This window comes from Caretta caretta, chromosome 1 (genome assembly GCF_965140235.1).
Source record: "Caretta caretta isolate rCarCar2 chromosome 1, rCarCar1.hap1, whole genome shotgun sequence".
Classification (NCBI taxonomy): domain Eukaryota; kingdom Metazoa; phylum Chordata; order Testudines; family Cheloniidae; genus Caretta; species Caretta caretta.
In genome coordinates, this window is record NC_134206.1 from 202,126,398 (window position 1) to 202,149,221 (window position 22,824).

General features: G+C 43.5%; 1 protein-coding gene across 1 annotated transcript in view; it reads left to right on the forward strand.

The window, feature by feature from the left end:
* The window catches only part of TIGIT (T cell immunoreceptor with Ig and ITIM domains), a 43,691-nt gene extending 21,956 nt beyond the window's left edge, over window positions 1-21,735 (forward strand). The window contains exons 3-6 of the mRNA XM_075124600.1: window positions 6,418-6,741; window positions 10,135-10,244; window positions 11,784-12,002; window positions 21,422-21,735. Of these exons, the coding sequence (XP_074980701.1) occupies window positions 6,418-6,741; window positions 10,135-10,244; window positions 11,784-11,972 (623 nt within the window). The 3' untranslated portion in view covers window positions 11,973-12,002; window positions 21,422-21,735. The remainder of the gene's footprint in view (window positions 1-6,417; window positions 6,742-10,134; window positions 10,245-11,783; window positions 12,003-21,421) is intronic.
* Window positions 21,736-22,824: the final 1,089 nt, after the last annotated feature.

Consider the following 22,824-nt stretch of genomic DNA (forward strand, 5'->3'; position numbering starts at 1 on the left):
ACCCTGCCCCCACTTACTCCATCCCCCCTCCCTCCTTTGCTTGATCTCCTGCACCCTCACTCACTTTCACTGGGCTGGGGCAGGGGGTTGGAGGGTGGGGTCGAGGGGTTCAGAGTATGGGAGGGGGCTCTGGGCTGAGCCTGGGGCAGAGGTTTGGGGTGCAGGAGGGTTTGCGGGCTCTGAGAGGGAGTTTGAGTGTGGGAGGAGACTCGGGTGTGGGAGGGGGCTGGGGTAGGGAGTTGGGGTACAGGAGGGGATGCAGGCTTTGGGAAGGAGTTTGGGTTCAGGAAGAGGCTCAGGGTTGGGGCAGGGGCTTGGGGTGCAGGCTCTCGCCAGGCGGTACTGCTGGACTTTTAGCAGCCTAAAGTCGCCCAGATTGGTTGAAGTAGCCCCCGGGAGAACGAGCCCAATTCCGGAAGACTCCTGGCCAATCTGGGAGGGTGGCAACCCTAATCAGGTCCTAAATCTCAGGGCATTGAAACTGGTGTTATCTCCATGTCAAGGTGAGTCAGGTGTAAAGAGGTGTCAGTTACACCAATTTAAAGAAGATTTAATTATACCAACTTAAATCCCCTCTAAATTCTTTGTTCACCTCTGAATTCAGCTTGTTAAGCATGCTTTTATGAGCATGAAGCTGGAGATGAGAAATGGTCCTCCCCCAGCAGTGAAGACTCTCACCTTCCTTTTTTTTTTCAGTCTGTGAATACAGAAAGCGGCAAAGTGAGAGAAGAGTGGGAAAATCTGCCATTAAGGCCTGTGGCCAGAAAGCTTTCAGGACAGAACAAATCAGTCCTGCCTCTGTCCTCTAACCCTTAGAAGTGCTGGAGATGGGGAAGATCTAGAACTACCTGAGACACTATGGGATCTCACTTGTACACACTCTCTCTCTCTGAAGCAGTAAAAAATAACTGGCAAAGACATGAGGTTGATTGAATGGCAAAAGCAATCTAGACAAGCAGCCTGCATGGCCATGTCATTCAGCCATTCTGTACTACAGTAGAGTACAGCTGAATGACATAGAATCATAGACTATCAGGGTTGGAAGGGACCTCAGGAGGTCATCTAGTCCAACCCCCTGCTCAAAGCAGGACCAAGCCCCAAGACATGGGCATGCAGATAGCAGACTACAGTTGAAACTCCTTGGCTGTTTTGTTGGCAGCTAGAGTTGGAATATGCTGCTGATAAACTTCAGAGAATGATGATCTATCAGACTCACAAATCCTTTTTCTATCAAGACTTCCTGCAGCAAGAAAATTGGGTCTGCTGATTATTTTATTTCTTAAAAAGTGGCCTGCTCTCTTCCCCCCCCGGAGCATGGTGTCGAGGTGGAGTTGTCTTCCTCATTGCCACTGCTAAATTTGGCACTAAAATAGATCCCAAATAAAACTAACCAGGCACAGGTCAGCCAACGCTCTTTACAGTTATTTTAGAAAGAGACATGGCTGCTGCTATTCCATAGTTTGTTTGTTTGTTTTATGGTGAGCTCTTTAAGGTGGACTGTTCAGTCTTCTATGCTCGGGGGTCTCAATCTTTTTCTTCAGGAGGCCCCCCCAACATGCTAGAAAAACTCCACGGCCCACCTGTGCCACAATCACTGTTTTTCTGCATATAAAAGCCAGGGCCGACGTTAGGGGGGAGCAAGCAGGGCAGTTGCCCAGGGCCCCATGCCACAGGGCCCCCCACAAAGCTACACTGCTCAGGCTTCAGCTTCAGTCCCAGGTGGCAGGGCTCAAGGCCCCGGGCTTCAGCCCCATGTGGTGGGGCTTCGGCTTTCTGCCCTGAGCCCCAGTGAGTATAATGCTGGCCCTGCCTGGCGGCCCCCCTGAAACCTGGTCATGGCCCCTTAGGGGGCCCTGGATCCCTGACTGAGCACCACTGTTCTTTGCAAAGCCATAACTGTACTGATAGCAAGGGTACTATTGCTTGTAGGAGCAAGGATAGCCTTACAGTGTGTGTGGCCTCAGGCAGAGAAGGTGTCAGGTGGCTGCCTCAAAACACCAAGCCTCCATTCTCACTGTGCTATTTACAGGGGGGACATTGGATTGAGAGTTGCCTCCCCCTTCAGCCCAGTTGCAGCAGGGAAGAGGAAGAGGCTACATCTTCCTGAGTCTATGGAAGATCTTCCTGAAGGGCAGGGCAGTGACCTGCTGGCTTCAGTTTAAGACCAGCCTTTTGTCTGATAGGAATAACCGGAGCAAGGCAATAGCAACATCAGTTATCCGTGTTAGCACTCAGTGCCTGAAGGAGCTCACTGATTCCTTGTAAGGTGGAAACTTTTTGCTTGGTAGGTTAAGTTCCTGGTGACATGGAACTTCATGGTGATCTTTCAAAAGTAATTATCCACACAAGGGAATGAGGAAGGGGCTGTTGCTCAAATCAGTTATCACAGGATTCCCGTAAGCCGCTTCTCAGAGTTTGTGGTCAGGAAGCCTAAATAAGGGCACCTTGGTTAATGAGTAAAGCGGTGTTTGAGTCACCTGCAGTGACAAGTAACCACTGCCTGTTGTTGCTGTAAAGCGTTCTCTGTGTTGTCTTTTCTGAAACATGCTCTCCACGGTTCTGTGGTTTGTGTTGCATCAAGAAGGAGTTCACTCCCCCCACCTGCCCCAAAGCTCTTTCCCTTCGCCCCCGACTCGAACTTTGCGGTGTTTTCACAGCTGCAGTTCGGCAGCCCTGCCAGTCTCCAGAGCAAGCAGTGGCTTTTTTTGTGATTCTCTGGTAGCATGGGTTATCCTCTCCTTGTGGGGCAGCTGCTGTGGCATATGGCTCCTCTCCTACATGTTTCAGGTATAGTTCTAGGAGTTTTCTGTCTTATTATGATTTCTTATAAGTTACTGCAGAGACTTGTGAGTCAGGGATCCTGGGTTCTATTCCTAATTCTACCATTCATTTGCGGGGTGACATTGGGCAAGTGAGTTTTGACCTCTCTCTGCTTTATTGGTTGCTGGTGGCATCTGAAATTGAGTAAGGAAGACAAAGTTAATCAGGAATAGCTATTCTGAAATAACTCCCATGTAGACAAACCCTGATTCACTTAGGTGCTTTGGAAATTTTGGCCCACACTCCATAGATCTGAGTTATCTGTAGTTTTGTTGGCAGACTTATCATTTTCTTGGGTTTGGGTCCCTCTTCTTTTTTCCATCAGCTGCTTTCTTTTTAGTCTTGCTCATTATAGGAATCACAGTAAAACTGTACAGCTACCTTGCTAGCTCTGTCCCAGCCATCTGGTAATATAATTAATGCTAATCGACATGGGCTTATGGAAAATAGGTCTTGTCAATACGAACTTGATATCTTTTTCTGATGAGATTACAAATTTTGTTGATAAAGCTAATAGTACTGATGTAATATACCTAGACTGCTATAAGGCATTTGACTTGATATTGCACGACACTTTGATTAAAAAACTAGAATGATAGAAAATCAACATGGTATACACTAAATGGATTAGAAACTGGGTAACTGAGAGACCTTAAAATGTAATTTTAGAAGGTGTGTTGTGGGTTTTTTTGTTTTGTTTTGTTTAATGGGGTCCTGCTGGTATAGGTTTTTGGCCATCTGCTATTTAACATTTTTATCAAAGATTTGAAGTAAACATAATCATTACTGGTAAAGTTTGCAGATGACAAAGATTGGGGGAATTGTATTTAATGAAGAGGACAGGTCATTGATACTGAGTAATCTAGATTGTTTGGTAAACTGAATGCAAGCAAACAATATGCATTTTAGTACAGCTGAATGCAGGCTATACTTAACTTTTCTATTGTTGTTATTAATAGCACCTTTCATCCAAAGATCTTAGTGCTGGATGAAAATTTTCTCACAAAACTTTTATTTTTTTTTGGCCAAAAAAATGCACATTTGGGCTGACCAATACAATGCATGAATTCAGGTCAATTTTGGACAATTGTGTTGGTTTAAAAAAAATCAGAAATGTTGAAATGGTTCATTTTGGCATTTCCAAAACAAAATATCTTTCCAAAGTAAAAAGTCAAAATGTTTTTATTTTGGATTTTTTGGAACACTTTTGTTTTGGGTTGGCCCAAAAAGAATTTTTGTTTTTTCAGACCTGAAAATTCAGTTATTTGGCCATCCTTAGTGTCAAAGCACTTTATACATTGACAATTTAAACCGTGCAGTAACTCAGTTAGAGATGCATTACTATCCTTGGTTTACAGATGGAGAAACTGTGGCATGAGGCAGTTAGGTGACTTACCTGAAGCCACACAGAGAGTCAGTAGTAGAGCCAGGAACAGAGTCCGGGAGCCATTACTTGGTTCTTTTGCTCTGGCCACAATGCCTGAACCAATCTAAATGAATGAGTGACTGCACAACTGGATTTTGCATCTGTTTCCAGGTTTTAAGTCCAGTGAAATTGTGAGGACAGGAAGGGATATTGGGCATGGGGGGTGTGTGTGTGAAATTAGTTCTGGGAACATAAACTAGTGGTATGAATCAACTTTTTATTTATTTATTTATTTTAAAATCAAACACACTTGTACACTCAAGAGACTTTCATCCTATAGAAGTTGCCCTAGCAGATCAAACTATGGGTCATCTACATCAGTATCATTTCACCAGCAGGATTCTGTACATAGTGCTTCAAAGATAAGAGTAAACTGCCCACAGTTCCTTCCTCCCCACCCCACAAAAAAACCCCAAACAGTCAATCAAATAAATAAACAAAAACCCAATTCTCCAAAAAACTGTTGTTGATATCTTTCCAAACCTTCTGAAACCAAATAATATTTCAAATCTGGCTTTTCCCAAATTCCAGGCCAAAGGAGGTTTGATCATTTAAATGAGTTTGAGATAAGTACCTGGACATTTGAGTGCTAATCTGAAACTTTTGGGATGTTTGCTTATGGCAGTTGCATACAGCTATATAAGCGTCTCTCTCAGTCCTCCCTGACCTGGAGAAAATCCTTCCTCAGCAATTTGGTCTTCTACTACCACTCAATCTTGGGCTTCCATACATTGCTCCACCAAGAGATCTGAGCCCTCCCTTTCTGGGACCATCTTCTCTTAGGATAAGAGAAGAATGTGATGTTGCACTCCATATGTTTTATGGAAATATGCTTATGAGTGTAAATATGATGTAACTGGAATATGCTTTATGCAAATGGTCTCTTGTAAGGTATCATAACAAAGGTTATAAACTACTGAACATATTCCTCCTATTTGTATGCATGTATCATTCTTGTATCTGAAACTAGAAATATGAAGTATAACTCTGAGGTCCTATTGTAATTATGCAAAGTGTGGGCCATTAATCGTGGTTTAAAATCTTGATGGCTCCCATTGACTAGGACAATTGGTTGTAAATGGTTTATTTACCCGCAAAACTTCCTGTGTACCTGTGGGCCAACCCAGAAAGAATGGAGACTAGGGGTCTTACACTGACATGTGACCATGTCACATGATACTGGAATCCATCTTAATCCTTGTACTTTTCCATTGATGAGGCGGGGGTGGGGACAAGCACAGACAAAAGATTCCTGCCTTGTGCCAAAGCTATAAAAGGGGATGGAGCAGGACAAAAGGGGCTGCCAGTCATGAGAAGACCCCTGCTTACCACCTGAGATGTCTGCTGGAACTAACAAGGACTGTACCAGGGGAAAGGATTGAGCCCAGACTAGGAAGGCATCTAGTCTGTGAAAGAAGCTTATTGGAACATCTTGAGGGTGAGATATTACCTGTAATCAGTTTCTTAATGTATTAGGCTTAGATTTGCGTGTTCTTGCTTTATTTTGCTTGGTTACTTACTTTGTTCTTGCTGTTATTACTTGAAACCACTTAAATCCTACTTTTTATACTTAATAAAATCACTTTTGTTTATTAATAAACACAGAGCAAGTGATTATTACCTGGGGAGAGCAAACAGCTGTGCATATCTCTCTATCATTGATATAGAGGGCGAACAATTTTTTGAATTTACCCTGTATAAGCTTTATACAGAGTAAAATGGATTTATTTGGGGTTTGGATCCCATTGGGAGCTGTGTGTCTGGGTGCTGGAGACAGGTAACCTGCTGCACTGTTTTTAGTTAAAGTCTGCAGCTTTGGGGGCATGGCCCAGATCCTGGGTCTGTGTTGCAGCAGGCTAGTGTGTCTGGCTCAACAAGGCAGTGTTCTGGAGTCCCAAGATGGCAGGGAAAACAGGCTCAGAGATAATTTCAGCACATCAGGTGACAGTCCCAAGAGGATCTCTGTGACCGAACCCATCACAAAGAATTCCCTTTCTTCTCAGATATACTGGTAGTTCTTCCCTGTTTGGTTTTTGCTTGTTTTATCTGATTTCAGTGACTGCAGTGGAGTGGGAATTTAGGTAATCAAACAAACTTTTTCTCTCACAAGCTGCCTGGGAGCCCTACACTGCATCACTCTCATGACTGCACTTTGGTTTGCTGTCTTCCAGGGGACACAACTGAAAAAATTCTAACAGCTGGGAACGTTTCTGCAGTTGAAAACAGCAACATCACCCTGCGGTGTTCTCTCTCTTTGACCAATGCCATTGTGTCGCAGGTGAACTGGAACAGGTGTAACAAGGTCACGCTTGCAGTTTATCTAAACAAAGAGAAAGGCATAGTCCAGCCGGTGTTCACTGAGAAGGTATCACTGGCAGCAGAGTACGGGATAACAATCCACTTATTAGGTGTCAATGACACTGGAGATTACTGTTGTGAATTTCACACCTTCCCTTATGGGATATATGAAGGGAGAATGTTCCTGGAACTGGCAGGTGAGCCAACAAAACTACAGATAACTCAGATATATGGAATGTGGGTAAAATTTTCCAAAGCACCTAAGTGACTCAAGGTTTGTCTACATGGGTGTTATTTCAGAATAGCTATTCCTGATTAACTCCATGTTAATCAAAGGGAACAAGGCACTTTTTGGAAGCGGATTAAGCTAATTCATAATAAAATACTCTTCTTCCAGAATAAGGGCTTGTCTACACTGGCAACGTTAAAGTGCAGCCATGGCCACGCTTTAACGTGGCTTGTGTAGTCGCGGCACAGCGCTGGGAGAGAGCTCTCCCGGTGCTCTAAAATACCCACTTCAACAAGGGAGCACGTCTCTCAGCGCTGGTGCACTGTCTACACCAGCACTTTGCAGTGCTGAAACTTGCAGCACTCGGGGGTGTTTTTTCACACCCCTAAGCGAGAAAGGTGCAGTGCTGTAAAGTGCCAGTGTAGACAAACCCTAATAGTAGCCACACATGGAGTTAATCAGGAATAGCGAAACTGCTTTAAATTCACATCCTATCTTATTCTGGATTAATTTTTATATGTAGACAAGCCTGTAGGAGAAGAGCTGCATGAATAACTGATTTTTTCAGTTTGTGGGCTGTACTGAAAAACCAAAAAACATTAAAAAATAGAAAAAGTTGATGAACCAAAAAGTCGAAAATGAATTTGTTTTAGGTTGAATGAAACTTTTTGTTTGACTGAAAATGATTGTGAGGATTGTTAACGTTTAAAAAAATAAAATTGAAGTAAATTTTGAAACAAAAAAATGCTTCGAATAAAATATTGAAACATTTTGTCTTGACAGTTCAAAATGAATTTTTTTGATTGATACAATTTTTTAATATGACTTCTTGAAATGTTTCAGTTGACTCAAATCTACTTTTTTTTGGTGAAAAAAGTTCTAGCTGAAAAATGTCACCCTTTTCTATTTAGGAGCCTAGGAGTGGTGTTTTAGGCACTTTTGAAAATTTACCCCTTTAGGAACCTTTAGCAAGTTTATTTTGCAATTGAAGAATTAGCATCATCCAAAATACCCTCATCCTTTCCCTAGAGTAGATTCATTTTATGGGTGATATGGCCAAAATTATTATTTTTAACATTTATCTTTTGCCTCTGTTACTAGTAAATTATATTGTTAAAGCTGAAAGGTTTTAAGATCTAATTTACTTTTAATCAATTCTGTCATTTTGGTACTGTTTGTTTACATTTTGCTCTTCTCGCTTAGCTTGGACAATAAAGCTAGATTGGCCAATGTCACTTTCTGTTTGTGGTCAATTTCACTTGCCATTTCTCCTTTCACTAGCTCAGTGCTCTGCCGGATCTATTTACTTGAATTACAAAAGTAAGGATGGTCTAGTGATTGGTAGAGATGACTGCATTTAGAGGGACAGAGAAAGGAAGTGATCTGCCCCTGATTTGGTTTGGGGATTTGGCTCTAATAATACTTAACATACAGGGAGTTTGAAGGCTAATTAGGGCCAAATTCTGTCCTTAATAGAAGGGTATAATTCTCATTGTAGGGGCCTGCTGCTGCTGAGGGGAGAGAGGAAAGCATACAGCGGCTGGTGGGGGTGTTACCTGGGGTTTTCAGAACCTCCAGCAGGGGCAACATAACTATTTCACTCTCGGTGGGCCAGGAATAAATCATAGGAACACAACAATTCTGTCTGATAAAGGATTAAAGGCAAGTGACCATGCTCTTGTCCAACACTGCAGTGTATTAGATTTAAGCACACGCAGACAGGAGCAATAGGTTGAGAACATCCCAGATATTTATCTACTGTCTGAAACAGTATTGATTGCTTAACAGCAGGTTCACAGTGGCCAGCTGCTCACCTGCTGGGGAGAAAGGGTGTCAGGGAAAATGTCTCTCAAGATGGCTTCAGAGGACGGCTCCAAAGCACATTATATTAGCTGATCTTTTATAACTAAGGTCTGCAAAACACAGGTCACAATGACCCCTACTGGAGGGGTCATTTGGGGGGAGGGTTAGCTCAGTGGTTTGAGGGGGCCATTTAGGGATCTGGGGCAAAATTTGGGGATTGGTCCTGCTTTGAGCAGGGGGTTGGACTAGATGACCTTCTGAGGTCCCTTCCAACCCTGATATTCTATGATTCTATGATCACTTTTCTAATTTTCAATACACTTTTAATATCAGAGGCATCTAGATTCAAGGTTTTCCAGCCACCAAGGTTTTCAGTCTCAGTTGACTTGTCTGTCCCCTCCTCCCATTTGATTAGCAGAAACTGTAGCTAGTTTTGACTCTGCTTCTGAAAGCCTGTCTCCAAACTAACCCTTAACTGTGTGGTGGGTCTGTTTTATTAATTCAGGATGGTTGAATGCACATAATATGGTTGCAATTAGCTTGATCACATTCTGGGATATACACACCCCTCAAATCCAGGGCAACAGGGACCAGAGGGTGAGGCACTTGTTGAGACCAAGGAATATCACTTACAATTCCTTAGAGCTAGAAGTCCGAATTCCGGGGCGGTAACTGCCAGAATCACTCTTCTTTTTTTTTTAGCAGATTGGTACCATGTTTGCCTCCTTTTCCCATCCTGCTCTCCCCACCCAGTTTTTTGGTATCCAGTTCTCCAGGGCTTTCCAAAAACAATTGTCACCTGGTGGTAACCTACCGAAGTGAGATTTGAAAAAAGAATTGTTTTGGTGACAGTTGGACAGGTTGTTTTTGTGTTTTACTGAAGGTTGGCGTTATAGTCCAGGTTTATTTCAGGTAGTTCACTACAGGCTGACTCTGCAGTGGAATGAGTGCTTCTCCTAGGAGTTGCTGAGCACAGTCAGCGTAGGATGGGGCTCCCCATTGAAGTGTTGGTGTACATGTGTGCCCGTGATCTCTGCTGGAGTAAGGAAGGCTTGTTGGTACAGTTGTCAGCAGTTCCTCTTCTCCTGGAGATGCTCTGCTTACTCAGAAACGGAAACTGACTTGGGCTGCAGGATTCAATGTCCTGAGCTGGATACAGCATATCTTTGAGTTATATTATGCATGAAATAATTAAACAGGGTGGTCTCCATGGGGCATTTATAGTCACCAGGTTACCCCCCAACATTGTTTAAGATGAAACCAGTTGGACGAAGATCCAGACTGTCCTGAGGAAGAAGGAGGTAGAGTGCCCTCCTATCAGGGTTTCATTGTCAAGCATGGACATGTGGGGCCTGATTCTGATTTCATTAAAACAACCGTAATTATGGAGTAACTCTCATGAAGTCAATGGTGTTACACAGGTGTAAAAAAAGTGTGAGATTAGCATCAGGCCTGAGGAGCACGGCTGTAGCTTTGTACCCACTTCTGCATGCCTTTGGTGAGTGTGACCAAGGGTGTTTTTAATGCCAAACTCACATTTCTCTTCACTTAATTTCAGGAGCATCAGAGGAGATGACCCTTTGGAAGAACCTTCCATACATAATAATCAGCCTGATATTGGGAGTTCTGCTCCTCACGTGTTTCATAGTCTGGATCCTTAGGAGAAAGGTAACCGGAAGATAGTTTCAATAAGGTCACCAGATCCCCCTTCCATTCATCCCATTACTTTTCTTAGCTAGTGAATCTTTAATTACATTGATTGTGTACATTTACATATGTACACATGTACATTTAAACATAAAGATGCAGAGTAACTTTGATGCAGACTTTGATGCAACTTTGTCTAAGTGGACAGATCTCTGCTGTCCCCAACTCCAGCATTCACTTAGAGTTACTCATTGTGCTTCCTAGCGTATTCACCTTATAGACTATCAGAGTTGGAAGGGACCTGAGGAGATCATCTAGTCCAACCCCCTGCTCAAAGCAGGCACAATCCCCAATTTTTTTTTGCCCCAGATCCCTAAATGGCCCCCTCAAGGATTGAACTCACAACCCTGGGTTTAGCATGCCAATGCTCAAACCACTGAACTATCCCTTCCCCCTTAAACTGGCTCTGCAGCCCACAGCCCCAAGAACTCAATTGTTTTGGCTGAATTTTGAGCATCTGCTGAAAAATACCCAGCATGGCCAAGAAATCATCCCAGACCCTGAGCTCTAGTAAGTCAGCACCCAGCTCAGGGTGAGGGCTTTGCTATGGCCCATAATTCCCTCCCCACTCCCCAGTGAGTATAAGGGCTCTGCTGACCACCCTAATTCACCTGGACTGAGTGTGAGGGAATTGCTCATATCACCCATCCCCTGACTATGATGTAATATCTGGGGTCTCTCCTTATTCCCCTAGCTGAGGGTGAAGGCACAGTTCATGTTTCCCCATCCGGGCTGAATGCATCTCAGCATCCCCTCTTAGATGAGTGTGAAGACCTTTTCAGAGTCAGCAGAGAAGGGGGTGTATATTTGGGCCCCCTTTCTTTCAGACTCCATGCTGAGAGCATATTTCAGGTTCCCTTGAAGTGTGACAGTGTGTCTCAGTAATTACCCCTCTTTCCTTTCACTAGCTACTATGTGGGCACCTCTCAACTCCTGCAGGAATGGTCTGAGTGTGAGGGTCCATTTCAGGCCCCCTGCCCATCCCACTGGCGAAGATTGGGGTCCCCCGCTAGGTATGAGGGCCTGTCAGATGGGGGACCCAATCTGTCAAGTTGTCAAATATGCTGGCATATCTCATGGGCCCGTACCTGCTTCACTGGACAAGGGGGCTGGTGGATGCTGGGAGGCGTTTTATTCCATACCGGCTGAGGGCTGGATTCATGGAGGACCCTACAAAACACCAGTCAAAGGTGAGGTTGCTTCTCAGGGGGTCTCCACCAGTGTAAGGGCACATCTCAGGCCCCCTTCATACCCAACCTTCTCAACCCCTCCATAACACACCCTCCTCTATCGCTCTTCTCTCTTAGGAAAGAGGTGGAAGGATGGTGGAAACCTGAGCAGCTGTTTAAATAAAAGGATGAGCCTGATCTCAACCTGTAAACAGGAATCCTGCCTAGATTCTAGATTTCTGGGAAAGTTTGGATCTGAACAATGGCCCTTGGGGCCATTTCTGGTTTAAAATGATTGGAGGAAAAAAAACCGTGTGGCTTTGTTTTGTAGAAACAAACTCGGAAGATCCACGTGCCATCCCATGTCCTGCAGAAGGCGCCCTCCAGCAGCAGCGGGCAGGACTGCAGCTCACCAAACCCTACCACAGGCAGCTCAGCAGAGGCCAGGGTGGCACCTGCCAGCAGCGTGGGAGCTCAGGAGGAGTCTGATGATGGTCACGACTATTTCAATGTCCTGTAATACAAAAGCCACAGCAGCAGGCGCACCGCGGTACAAATGGGGTAGCTGGGTGGGGAGGAGGGAGTTTTGGCTGTGGGGAAGCTTAGCATTCCTGCATCAATTCTTTAGTTGAAACCTTTCTGCTTCCTCCTATTAAGTCCTGTAAAACGGTCTGGAGGTTGGCTGGTCAAGAGAAAGGGTATGTGTGGTGATGGTGGTGGAAGGGAGAAGTACAGAGCACTGTTGTACAGGCACAGGGTGTTTGCACTGGATAAATCAAGAGATTGGGAAGGCCTTTACCTTCTAGGGTTTTGTTCAAAATCCCATCCAGGCTAGTAGCGACAAGAAGTTGTTACTAGCTGAAGGGCTGCATGGAGGTCTCACTCCAGTTTTCTAGGGGTACCAGTGACCACATCAAAACTGGGGGAAGAAAACTGGTTCAGTAGAGAAGCAAGGTAATGACTGAGTCATGGATATTGACTTCTCCTCTCATCTCTGGAGATGGTCTCTCGAGCAGGGCTGAAGAACACTAACTGGGGGGCTTTGTGTGGGAATGGTGCCAACCCACCTGCTGCTGCTTGGACTATACCTGATCTGATGGATAGAGGACTTCAGTCTCCAAAGCTGTCAGTGCAGCACCATTCACTAGCAACAGAATTTAGGCATGAAAATGGCTGTGGGGCAGTCAGTTGCCACTCGCTTTGCATATGGGACCTGCTGGATAATGGGAAGCAGCCTTTTGATCCCACAGGACCCTGCTGGTTAATGACATGCCTTGGGGTTGCAATCCTCAGGCTGAGACCCACTGGAATATGTCCCTGGATTGTCAATATGGCCTCGCGGTGCAGATTTGGTGAGTTTACCTTGTTTTGAGAAGAGCGCCTCCTGGCTGTAGAATGAGGAAAAAAAGTCTAGATTTCCATTAAAATGCTCTTTCAACCCCTGCTATGGAAATGATTATCCAATGTATTTCTATGGCCCTCATCTTTTAGCAATGATGTTGCTTTGCCAGGACTGTGGGGATAATTCTCATGCATCCCATTGGAGGAGGATCTCATTTCCAGGCTTATGACAAATGGAAGATATCTTGTCTTGAAGTTTTAGGGCAAAACCAAAAGCCCCAAGGAAGGAGGGGTGTGTGTGTCCCCTAACTTTCACAAGAAGACATCTAAATTAGAATACCTTGTTTATGCATTTGGACTCAATCCAAGTGCAGAACTGGGTGCCCTAAATTAAGCCTCCATATTTGAAAAGTGTGCTCCAGTGGTGAAACTGTGGTTCTGTTGCATCACTGGGAGTTTTGTTGTTAGTTTCAGTGGGACCAGGATTTGGCTAAGGACATGAAAGAAAAATCAAAACTAGTAATTGAGTTTGGGGAGGAGGGATAGGTTAGGATACGTAGGGCATCTGCCTTCTCAGCTCCTGCTTGACCTTCCTGTGGCATCTCCTGCCTGGCAAGTCTTGTGCTCTGGCTTGAAATCATGTAACTTCCAGCAGCCACTGCTGCCTTTTTACCAATGGAGTCTTGGATTCAAACTTGACTTAGGTCACCAATGAGCAAGTTTGGTGACCTTTGCCTTATCTTCAGAGTAGGTTTATACAAATCACTGAACCAAGATTTTGCAGCTCAGGACTGAAATATAGAAGCTGAATTGTACAGGGGGTGTACAATAGTAAAGATATTGCAGATTAAGACTTAGATGCACTAGCTGATCTGTAAGGGGTCCCAGGACAGGACTAGCAGGGGGACTGCAGATCAGGATGGAGGGGCATTGGCAGAGCTGTGTGTGAGGAGCCAAGGACTGGAATAGCAAGGGAAGATGCAGGGCAGGTTACTTAGTCTGCTGTTGTAATGGATTTTTAAAATATTATTTGACCAAAAAGCTTCTATTTTTAAGAAGCCTCTTTTTTGGCCATATTTTGTGATATTAAGCTTCCATTCAGTGATTTCTCTGTGTTACAGGGTCCTCTGGAGAAGTTTAGCCCCCGAGTCAAATGTTGCAGTGTAGTCATACAGTGTGTGCGCCAATGTGGTTCTGTCCTATCAACTGCAGGATTGTGTATTTACATGCAACCTTGTATAGTCTAGGAGGAAAATAAACCCACAAAGACACCTGCCAATTTTTTTACTTTTTTTTTTTAATTATTCCTTCATATTCAAACTTCACAAACAGTGTGAACTTGTACAATACCTCAGAAAGTGAAACTTACAAAAAAAGTGCTGGTAACATTAAAAAAAACCCCAAAAAACAAACAAACAAAAAAAAAACAAAAACAAAAAAACAAACATCATTCTTAGCAACATCAATTACTCTTCCACACAAAACAGAAACCTTGTAAAATTTATTTCCGTATTTTTTAAGGCGTAATGTTCCGTATAAAGTATATGCAAGAGATAAAACTTCACAGTATTCCAAAATGTCACAATAATAATAATAATAATAATAATATAGTATAATGAAGCGCTAGTTAATTTTCTTTTTTTTTTCCTTTTTTTTTCTGTTTTAAATAACAAATACAAGTCACAGGTAAATATACGTGAGAAAAATACGAGGCTAATATTAAATGGCAGGTAAGGATACTCTCACTGTAAGAAAAACTGGCAGGATGTGTGTATTGATTCTATATTTTAAAGCACTTGATAGAAAAGGCGTATGCAAGGGTTTCTTTAAACAATTTTCTGTTTGCTTGTTTAATAACTGACATACCATTTACAGAGTATAATAAGAGAAACAAAAGGAACTCATAACCCCTCCAAACTTTTGACCTGCTCTTCATATCTTCACAAACCATGTCTCAATGTGTGTGAGTGTATAAAAACACACACAACCACAACAACGCACATTGCTAGAGGCAAAGACCTGTCTCCTGAGAAGCAGCTTTGCCTACTGGGGACCAAATCATGAAGTCTTTATTCTGGCATAACTGCCACTGAAAGCAGGGCGCCGGGGGGGGGGGGTGAGGGGGTGCTGCCTGCCCAAAGACTGCAGGATTTAGGCCTGAATGCAGTTTCCCATTCACTCAGCTTTGAATGATTATTGGGAATTTCTTTGTTCCCAATAAGGAAATGTCCCCCTCCCTCAGCCATTTATGAATTTTTAACTTTGTCCGCCAAAAAGGGCAGAGACGGGTTAAGAAATTTCCCTCTAAATTCAAACCAATCCAATGAAGAACGGGAACATAGATGGAGCGGCTCTCTCTCACACACACACACACACACAGATCTCACAGCAGGGTGTGCGTGCATGTGTGTGCATTTCATAGAAAGGCCTGTGGAATGCACTAGGCGCACACACAGCCATACCCTCGCCCCCGCACATGTGTGTACATGTTAACAGCCAGCCATTCAGCCAACAGGTAACAAAAAGACAGCAGATAGCATAACACATCAATAAGGTGCTCAAAGGAAAAAGGTGGCTACCACTCCTGGAATGGGAAGCCACATTAAGGTGCTTCAACAAGTTTTTTTTTTTTTTCTTTCTTTTTTTTTCATTTCAGACATTTAAAAAGTACTGATTTGCATGGGCTGATTGAGAGCAAGGCCAAGAGTTTTGAGATCTGACATCTTCCATAAACAAGGGCTTTTTCAGGACAGGGTTCGTTTTTGTGGGAGGAGCATGTATTTTTGTAGATTTCTATTTTTAGTTTTAAAAAAAACAACAACAAGAGACAAAAAAAAACAACCCCAAAACAACCCAGCTGAGAATTGGTGTAGCACTTGAATTGCATTATTGGACCGAAAGGGTTTTTGCCCATTCATTCAGTTGCCTTCAGTTAGCACCGTTCCTTTTTATTCTGGTTACAGCCCACACCTACGATAGTTATTGAACGTACAGAAAGAACCAAAGTCACTTGCAAGTAGCTGTTTTCATGTTTTGTGATGTGTTTCAAGAGCCCAACCATAATTCCTCTGCTGCCTTTGTGTTCGTGTAGCATCTGGTTTTGTGAGCTTAACTATAGACAGACTCTCTACTTAAGCTTTGTGTGTCTCGGTGTGTGGCTATGGATACAGGTATGTGTGTACGTATCCATATGTTCTATACATACATACACCACAGAGTGTATTTTAACTGGAGATAAAGTGAACTGGGTTCAGACACTCATGCACTAGCTTCCTCCTGTGTATTTGAAACAGACTGGAGCACTGGTTTTTGTTTTGTTTTTTAAAGTGCATTTAAAGCAAAATAAATGGCATTCATGTACCCCATGGAAAACACTTTTAGTAGTGGAAAAAGCCTGACTCATCTAAACCTCCTTGGACTTAACCATGCCAAAAACAAATGGGGCCATGCATGACAGGCCTCTGGATGGGCAGCTATTCTTGGGCAAACTGGACTCCTGCAGTATAGCAGCACCATTGGTGGGGAGGGTGGGAGGAGAGGTGGAAGAGATATTGCTCAAATTCGGAATGTTTGAAATGTTCCAGATTTCAAGGTGATTGTATTACTCCCACCATGGCTTCAGTTATTTTTGCTCATGACCTCTACCCTTCCTCTGTGTGACCCTAAGGTACACTTGGACTCTTCCCTCAGTTTGTGTTGTTTTTGAGGCCGGATTTGTGTGTGTACGGGAGGGGGGTTTGTGTTTGAGTGCCAGCATCTCTTAGGAATAAGGCACTGTAGAAGTCACAACTTTATGAAAGCTGGGGCTGGGGAGCAACTACCCAGCCAGCCTACCAATCCATTTCCCACGATACTCTCCTCCCCTCATCAAAATATTGCATGTGATACAGGTTAGTCTTGTGCACATTAACTGTTAAATCCAGGTCTTGGAAAAGAGTTTTAACCCAGTCAGCACCAAAGACCTCTAGGAATGCACCATTTGTCTCCACACCACCCAGTATTTGCAATAATGTGGGGAATAAATTCTCTCCCCCCATGCTCTAGAGAACTTGTTCCGCTGCTTGTTCAGTGAAAGCCCCTGGCGGGCCGGCCTCTTTGTTTACCTGCTACATCCGCAGCTCCCAGCGGCAGGGGTTCGCTGCTCCAAGCCAAGGGGAGCTGCTGGAAGTGGCGGCCGGCACGTCCCTCGGCCCACGCCGCTTCCAGCAGCTCCCATTGGCCTGGAGCAGCGAACCGTGGCCACTGGGAGCCGTGATCAGCCGAACCTGCAGACACGGCAGGTAAACAAACCGGCCCGGCCCGCCAGGGGCTTTCCCTGCACCAGCGGCGGAACAAGTTTGGGAACCGCTGCTCTAGAGCTTAACATTCAAGTAGAAATTTCAAGTCCTTGTCCAAGGTTAGCAACTATTTATATTTATGATGTTCCAAATCATTTCATGATGTTGAGAAATTTTTCATATTGTTGTTTGCTATTGTTTAGAACAACACTGTGGGAAATTTGGGTTTAAAATCCCTCTCCTTTCTTGCCACATTCACATTCCAGGTGCAAACGTGTTTGTTATAGGTTTGCTAGAGGAGGGGGATTCTAGCACTAATTCTTAAAACAAACAAACAAAAAAACCCCACTCCTTACAATGCATCCTACCCCCCCGCCATAAAAATGATCCTGACTATATGCAACAATATAATACGTGGGGGAAAGTAGGTCAGAGTTTGGCGCTACTGACTCTGAAAGTCTCCCTTTAAACAGTCTTTCTTTGAACAGTAGCAGTTATGGCTCAGTTTTAATTAAGCCAAAGAGCCATTTTATTTTTCATCTTTGGCCCGGGGACAGCACAGGTGTATTACAATGATTTGATGGGGTTTGTTGACCCTAGGAATACTGCAGTCAGCCCATCAGAAGCTTCATTTGCTCTAGCGGCTGTTATGCCCTTCCACCTCTAAAAGATCCAGAACTATATGAAATCCAAATCAGCCACCTCCCATTGGGTCACCATGATACTCAAGTTGACTAGTAAAGCAGAGAATGCAGTGGAAAGGATGTAAGTAAAGCAAGCAGACAGCAGGGCTCTGGACTTGATTGACTTACAGTAGAGTAAGGGACGCATAAGACTAGAACGTCCAAATTTAATTGCTAGTCTACCAGCTTAGCCTCCATCATTACCATCACCCTCAGGCTGGACTGAGGGAAAAGGTCCTAAAGGCTGATTATAAAAATGATACAAACTTTGGGCACAAATGGGTTGGCCATTTTTAGGGTTAAATCATGGGTTAAAAATCATTTCCATAAGGCCACAAACTTTTTTCCTCCTTGTCACTAACATTTTAAGTGGTGTGAACTCTCCCCAAGAGAGAAATTGTTTCACTGTGCTAGGATGGGAAGGTGAGCAAACCTCCCCCTCCCCCCATTAAGATTGGATTGTGGATGAGATGGGTGTGAGGGAAGGAAAGGAAGATGTCTCCCTGGGAAGATCTGTGTAAGTGTGTGAAAAGAAAAGATTTAATAAAATATTCCCCCCCCATGTTGTTTTGCTGGATGCCAGTAGACAAGTAGCACTTTTGACAGCTTCCTCTGTCTCGTGCGTGTGTGAGCGGCGGGGAGGGGAGAAGGTGGCTTAATTACAAAAGGGGGGAAAGAAGGCACGTGATTTTTAGTCCGTCTTGAGCGAACCCCATGTTTTGAAAGCAAGGGCAGTTTAGGTGGAGGGTAAAAAGTGCTTACTGGAACGGATGCCCACAAAGCCATAGTTTCAGGGGACAGAGAAAGAGGCAGCGAGGGAGACTAAAAGGCAGGAGAACTGAAGGCCACTGTTCAGCTTTCTGTCTGTTTGACAGTCTCAAGATTTAGCTCTGTTATTGTCCACAACAGAAAAGATTCTGGTTGGCCTAGAATGTAGCCCAGTTACATATCTCCAGTTGATTATTACAGCTGTTGGTGTCGTCCCTTTCCCTTCCCTCCAAACTGAGGAGCTTTTAGATCACAGCTTTACTCTTACTTTAGCCCTCTTCTTTTTTTTCTTCAAAGCTGGAAACACGGAGAAGCTATGTGGCAACCTACAGCCTTTATCCCTCCAACTTAACAGATAGCCAGGGCTCCCCACTAATGGAAGGCAGGAACGCCAAGGAAGCTGGACTTGGTGGCCGAAACTGCAACCCATCCCAGAGCTCTAGTTTACAGAAAGCAATTGGAAACAAAGTTACAGAGCCCAGAGGTCTCAGCTGGGTTGGTTGGGCACAAAGTTCCAGGTGCTCTTACTTGGCGAGCTTGGTGGGGCTTACAAGAGCAGGGGCATGGTTACTGAGAAACTGAGGTGTCATTTACAGACATAGATATGAGCACCGCTATTCTCACTCAGACCCTTGCATTCTAAGCCTCTCTCCTCACGCTGCTATGAGAAGGAGAAATAAAGCTGGCTGATCACATCATAGGCAGGATTCCAAAATACAATTTTGCCTTTCCTTTTTCCAGCCTCTGTGTTGAAGACTCATTTGTTTCTGCTTCCTGCCCCCATCAGGCTCTACCTTGTCACCCCTCTGCCCCTGAATTCACCTCATTCATAAAGTCATAAGGCAGAGGAAGGGAAAATAGGGTCACCAACAGCTCAATGAAGACACAAGGTGGTAAAATGCTTCCACACAAACTCACCATCCAGTGTTTGTGACATTTCATAAATAACTTTCTTAAAAAAAAATAACAATCCCTTTACTTACTCATCTGAAACAATATTTAACAGCAGTGGATATAAACTTCTTCTTGTAACAATTACAAAAAAACCCAACAATACAATCCCCCAACTTTAACACATCGTGATTTTTTTTAAAACCTCAGAACTGCAGCATATCCGTAAGGGCAAACTTTTCAATTAGTTTTTTCTTTTCTTTTTTTTTTAAATAATGTCTTCACAAGAAAAAAAAAATCCACAAAAGTCTTGTACCAAGAAAATGCATTCAAAAATAGAAAATATTACACAACAAAAATATGTACCCTTCCTTTCCAAATAAATCTTCAAAAAAATGTAGAGAGAAAAATCTGACATCTTTTTTTTTCCTTTCCTAAACATTTATCTTTCAGCCTAGGGCACAATTATTTATTGATTTAAAATGTATGTTTTTGCATAAAATATGGAAGATACAAACCAACTATTAGGACCGTGATGTGACAAACAGTGGATCCTGCCTTCTCCCCACCCACATACCCTCCTTTGAAAACAAAACAGAAGCAAGCAAACATTTTAACACATGATTTCAAGCCAGCAGGCTAGAAAATATCATGAGCTGATGTAGGGAAAGCCAAAGACTATGGCATGAGGGGAAATCATCTGCCTTTCAAAATGTTGCATCTTTGTACTTTATTTCAACAGCTCTACTGTATTCAAGTGACAGGAACCGTGCTGAAGGGATATTGTTCAGGGCTGAAGGAGCTATACAGAGAACAGGATCATGGGAGGTTGTTCTACTTATTTTACTTGCAAAGGAACTTTGTAGCCATTTTGAAAGACACAGAGGACTTTCCCCGAAAGTGCAAGGGAGCGGGGGACTTTTTTTGGATCAGATTATGGAAAAGTTTTACTGTTTTGAGTACTCAAAGTCAATTTTCCTGCAAGGGCAGGATCTCAGCACCGGTGTTTGATCATATCGGTTATTACCAGTGGGGCGGATTACATTGGAAGGTTGACAGGAAAAACTTATGCATAAATGGTGCACACTAAACCCATTTACTCAATAGGGAATGGGTTTTGCCTACTCTGAGCAACTTCCACTGGCTATTATGCTAATAGGACACACAACCAAAAGACCATTCTGACATCAATTACAAAAATGGCTATAGGGACTGGGGTGCCAAGGGGAAGTCTTGCTGTAGATTGAACACATATAGTCAAATCCATCCCTCGTGTAACTTACTTCATTGATACTAAGGTCAGAAGGGACCATTATGATCAGTGATAGCTGCTTACAGCTGGGATGAATTTGGCCCATGTGGGGCTGGATTTCATAACTGTTGTACAACCCTGGAAACCTTCTGTGCTAGATACTCCCAGTTGCATTGCTGGGATCAACACCGCTTCTCTGGGCTGTTTGTTTGGGTTTGGTCTTTTTAGCTTCTATATACAGGGACCTTTTTTAGAGGACATCCTCTAAAATATGGAAGGGTGGGGGGGGGCTATATCTTTCTTAGCCTGTTCCTTTAGGTGGGTGTGTGATTTCCTTTTAAACAGTCAAATGTTTTCAATTTTACTTCCAGTGCATTTTTTCTCAAAAATTCAAAATAAAAAAAAGGATCCCCCCCCGTCCTTCAAAAAGAAACCAACAGACTGATTAAAAAAATACAATACAATAAAAATCAGACATTGTAAAAGACAACCTTGTGTGCATCTGCAATAACAAACAAAAGGAACATATATATATAGGATACAAGCATGAATGAGCAGAGAAACCTACCTGACCCCACTACGGGTTGACTCGTGAGCACTGGTTAAGAAATAGGTATGGCTACGCTTAGATTTCTAACTTAACCTGATTAACCGTTGCTTCTCGCTCACCTTTTCTTGTCAATTGTCACCTTTCACTCACTCGTCTTATATGTCTAGAAACTGATTTTTCTTTTCTTTTTTTTTTTTTGGTCTGCAGAAGAATGACACGTTAATAACAGCAAAATAAAAACCAACTTATCTTGAGAGGTTAGTAACATAGCCCCGGCGCAGAAGAGAGAAGACAGAACAGCTGGATTCCATTTTTAAAACAGGGGTGCCAGCAGGGACTGAACAAAACAATCTCGGCGAGGCAAGCAACAGAAGCTATAGGCTTCTATAACCTCCCAGCAAACTGAGCCTGGCCTCTAGATTCTGCTGCACTCCTCAAGGACTTCAGCAATCCAATCCCAACTCAGCATAGTAGCTTGTCATTTGGACTAACAATTTATCTGTCATCCACTCACCACTAATCACACTGCTGCTTTGATGTAAAAACCAAAAAGGAAGGGAGGGGGGGACACCAAGACATGTAGGCGGGGTCAAGTAAGTGTTTTGGTCTTCTTGGTAGCCTTTAAAACCCATCAGGCCAGTGCAGAACACAGACTGTCTAACAAGAATGAGGCTGGCCAGGTAGGGAGAGACTGAAGTTCTGGAGCTAAAGTAAGACTGCACCAGACAGTGTGAACATCTGAGATTTCCCAGCCTTCTCCTTAAAGTGGCTGATTAATCTGGGGAAATGTGCAAGGTCACCCTATGAGCAGGGATGCATAACCTTTCTACTGTTTTGAAAACAGCCTTTATAGTGTTCAAGCATAACCAACCACCGCAACCATGTTCCCTAGAAGCTTAGCTATAGAGCTGTCACTATGGCTCTGTGATATTTTCTGGGCCTTTTCCGAAAAGTGTCATTTTCATTTCCCCCATCCCTCGCCACAGTTACGGTGTCAAATTACTGCTCGCAGAGCCGTTATAGTGCAAACACCATCAGCATCTTACTGACCCCCTAGCTGTGCCACGCAGTTCTGGACAGCATGCATCCATAGTGTTTCTCAATGACTAGGAAGAGAAGATCTATAGACAAGACGATGATTAACTAGTAAGGCGCAGTCCTGTTTTGGATCTAACCAACTGCCAATGCCATTTGGGCTTAAGAGAAAAGAAGCACGATGAAAAGTGGAGGAGGATTGTGGAAAAATAGTGTTTCTCCATCTGGAGATAACACAGGCCATTGAATTATGTGGCATCCCGAGCTGACAGTACTTGTTTTGGATTCTTAATATAAACCTCAAGTTAGCCTTAGTTTCTCACTCTAGAGTGGGCTTTGGAACCATGCTGGAAAATTTTGTTTTGTATTTAATCTCAGGTCTAGTTAAACTGATTTCAAATGTGGCTTGGCTTAACATGTAACTGGGAACAACCTATTTTAAAAACATTAAAAATAAACAACCATGCTTAAGGCCATGGAGGGACCTGATTGAGCGGTGGCACTGTGAAAGAACCTAGGCTTGAATGTGCTTTTCAAAAGCAGTTTTAAACTAGCCTGGTCCTCATTTGCAAGCA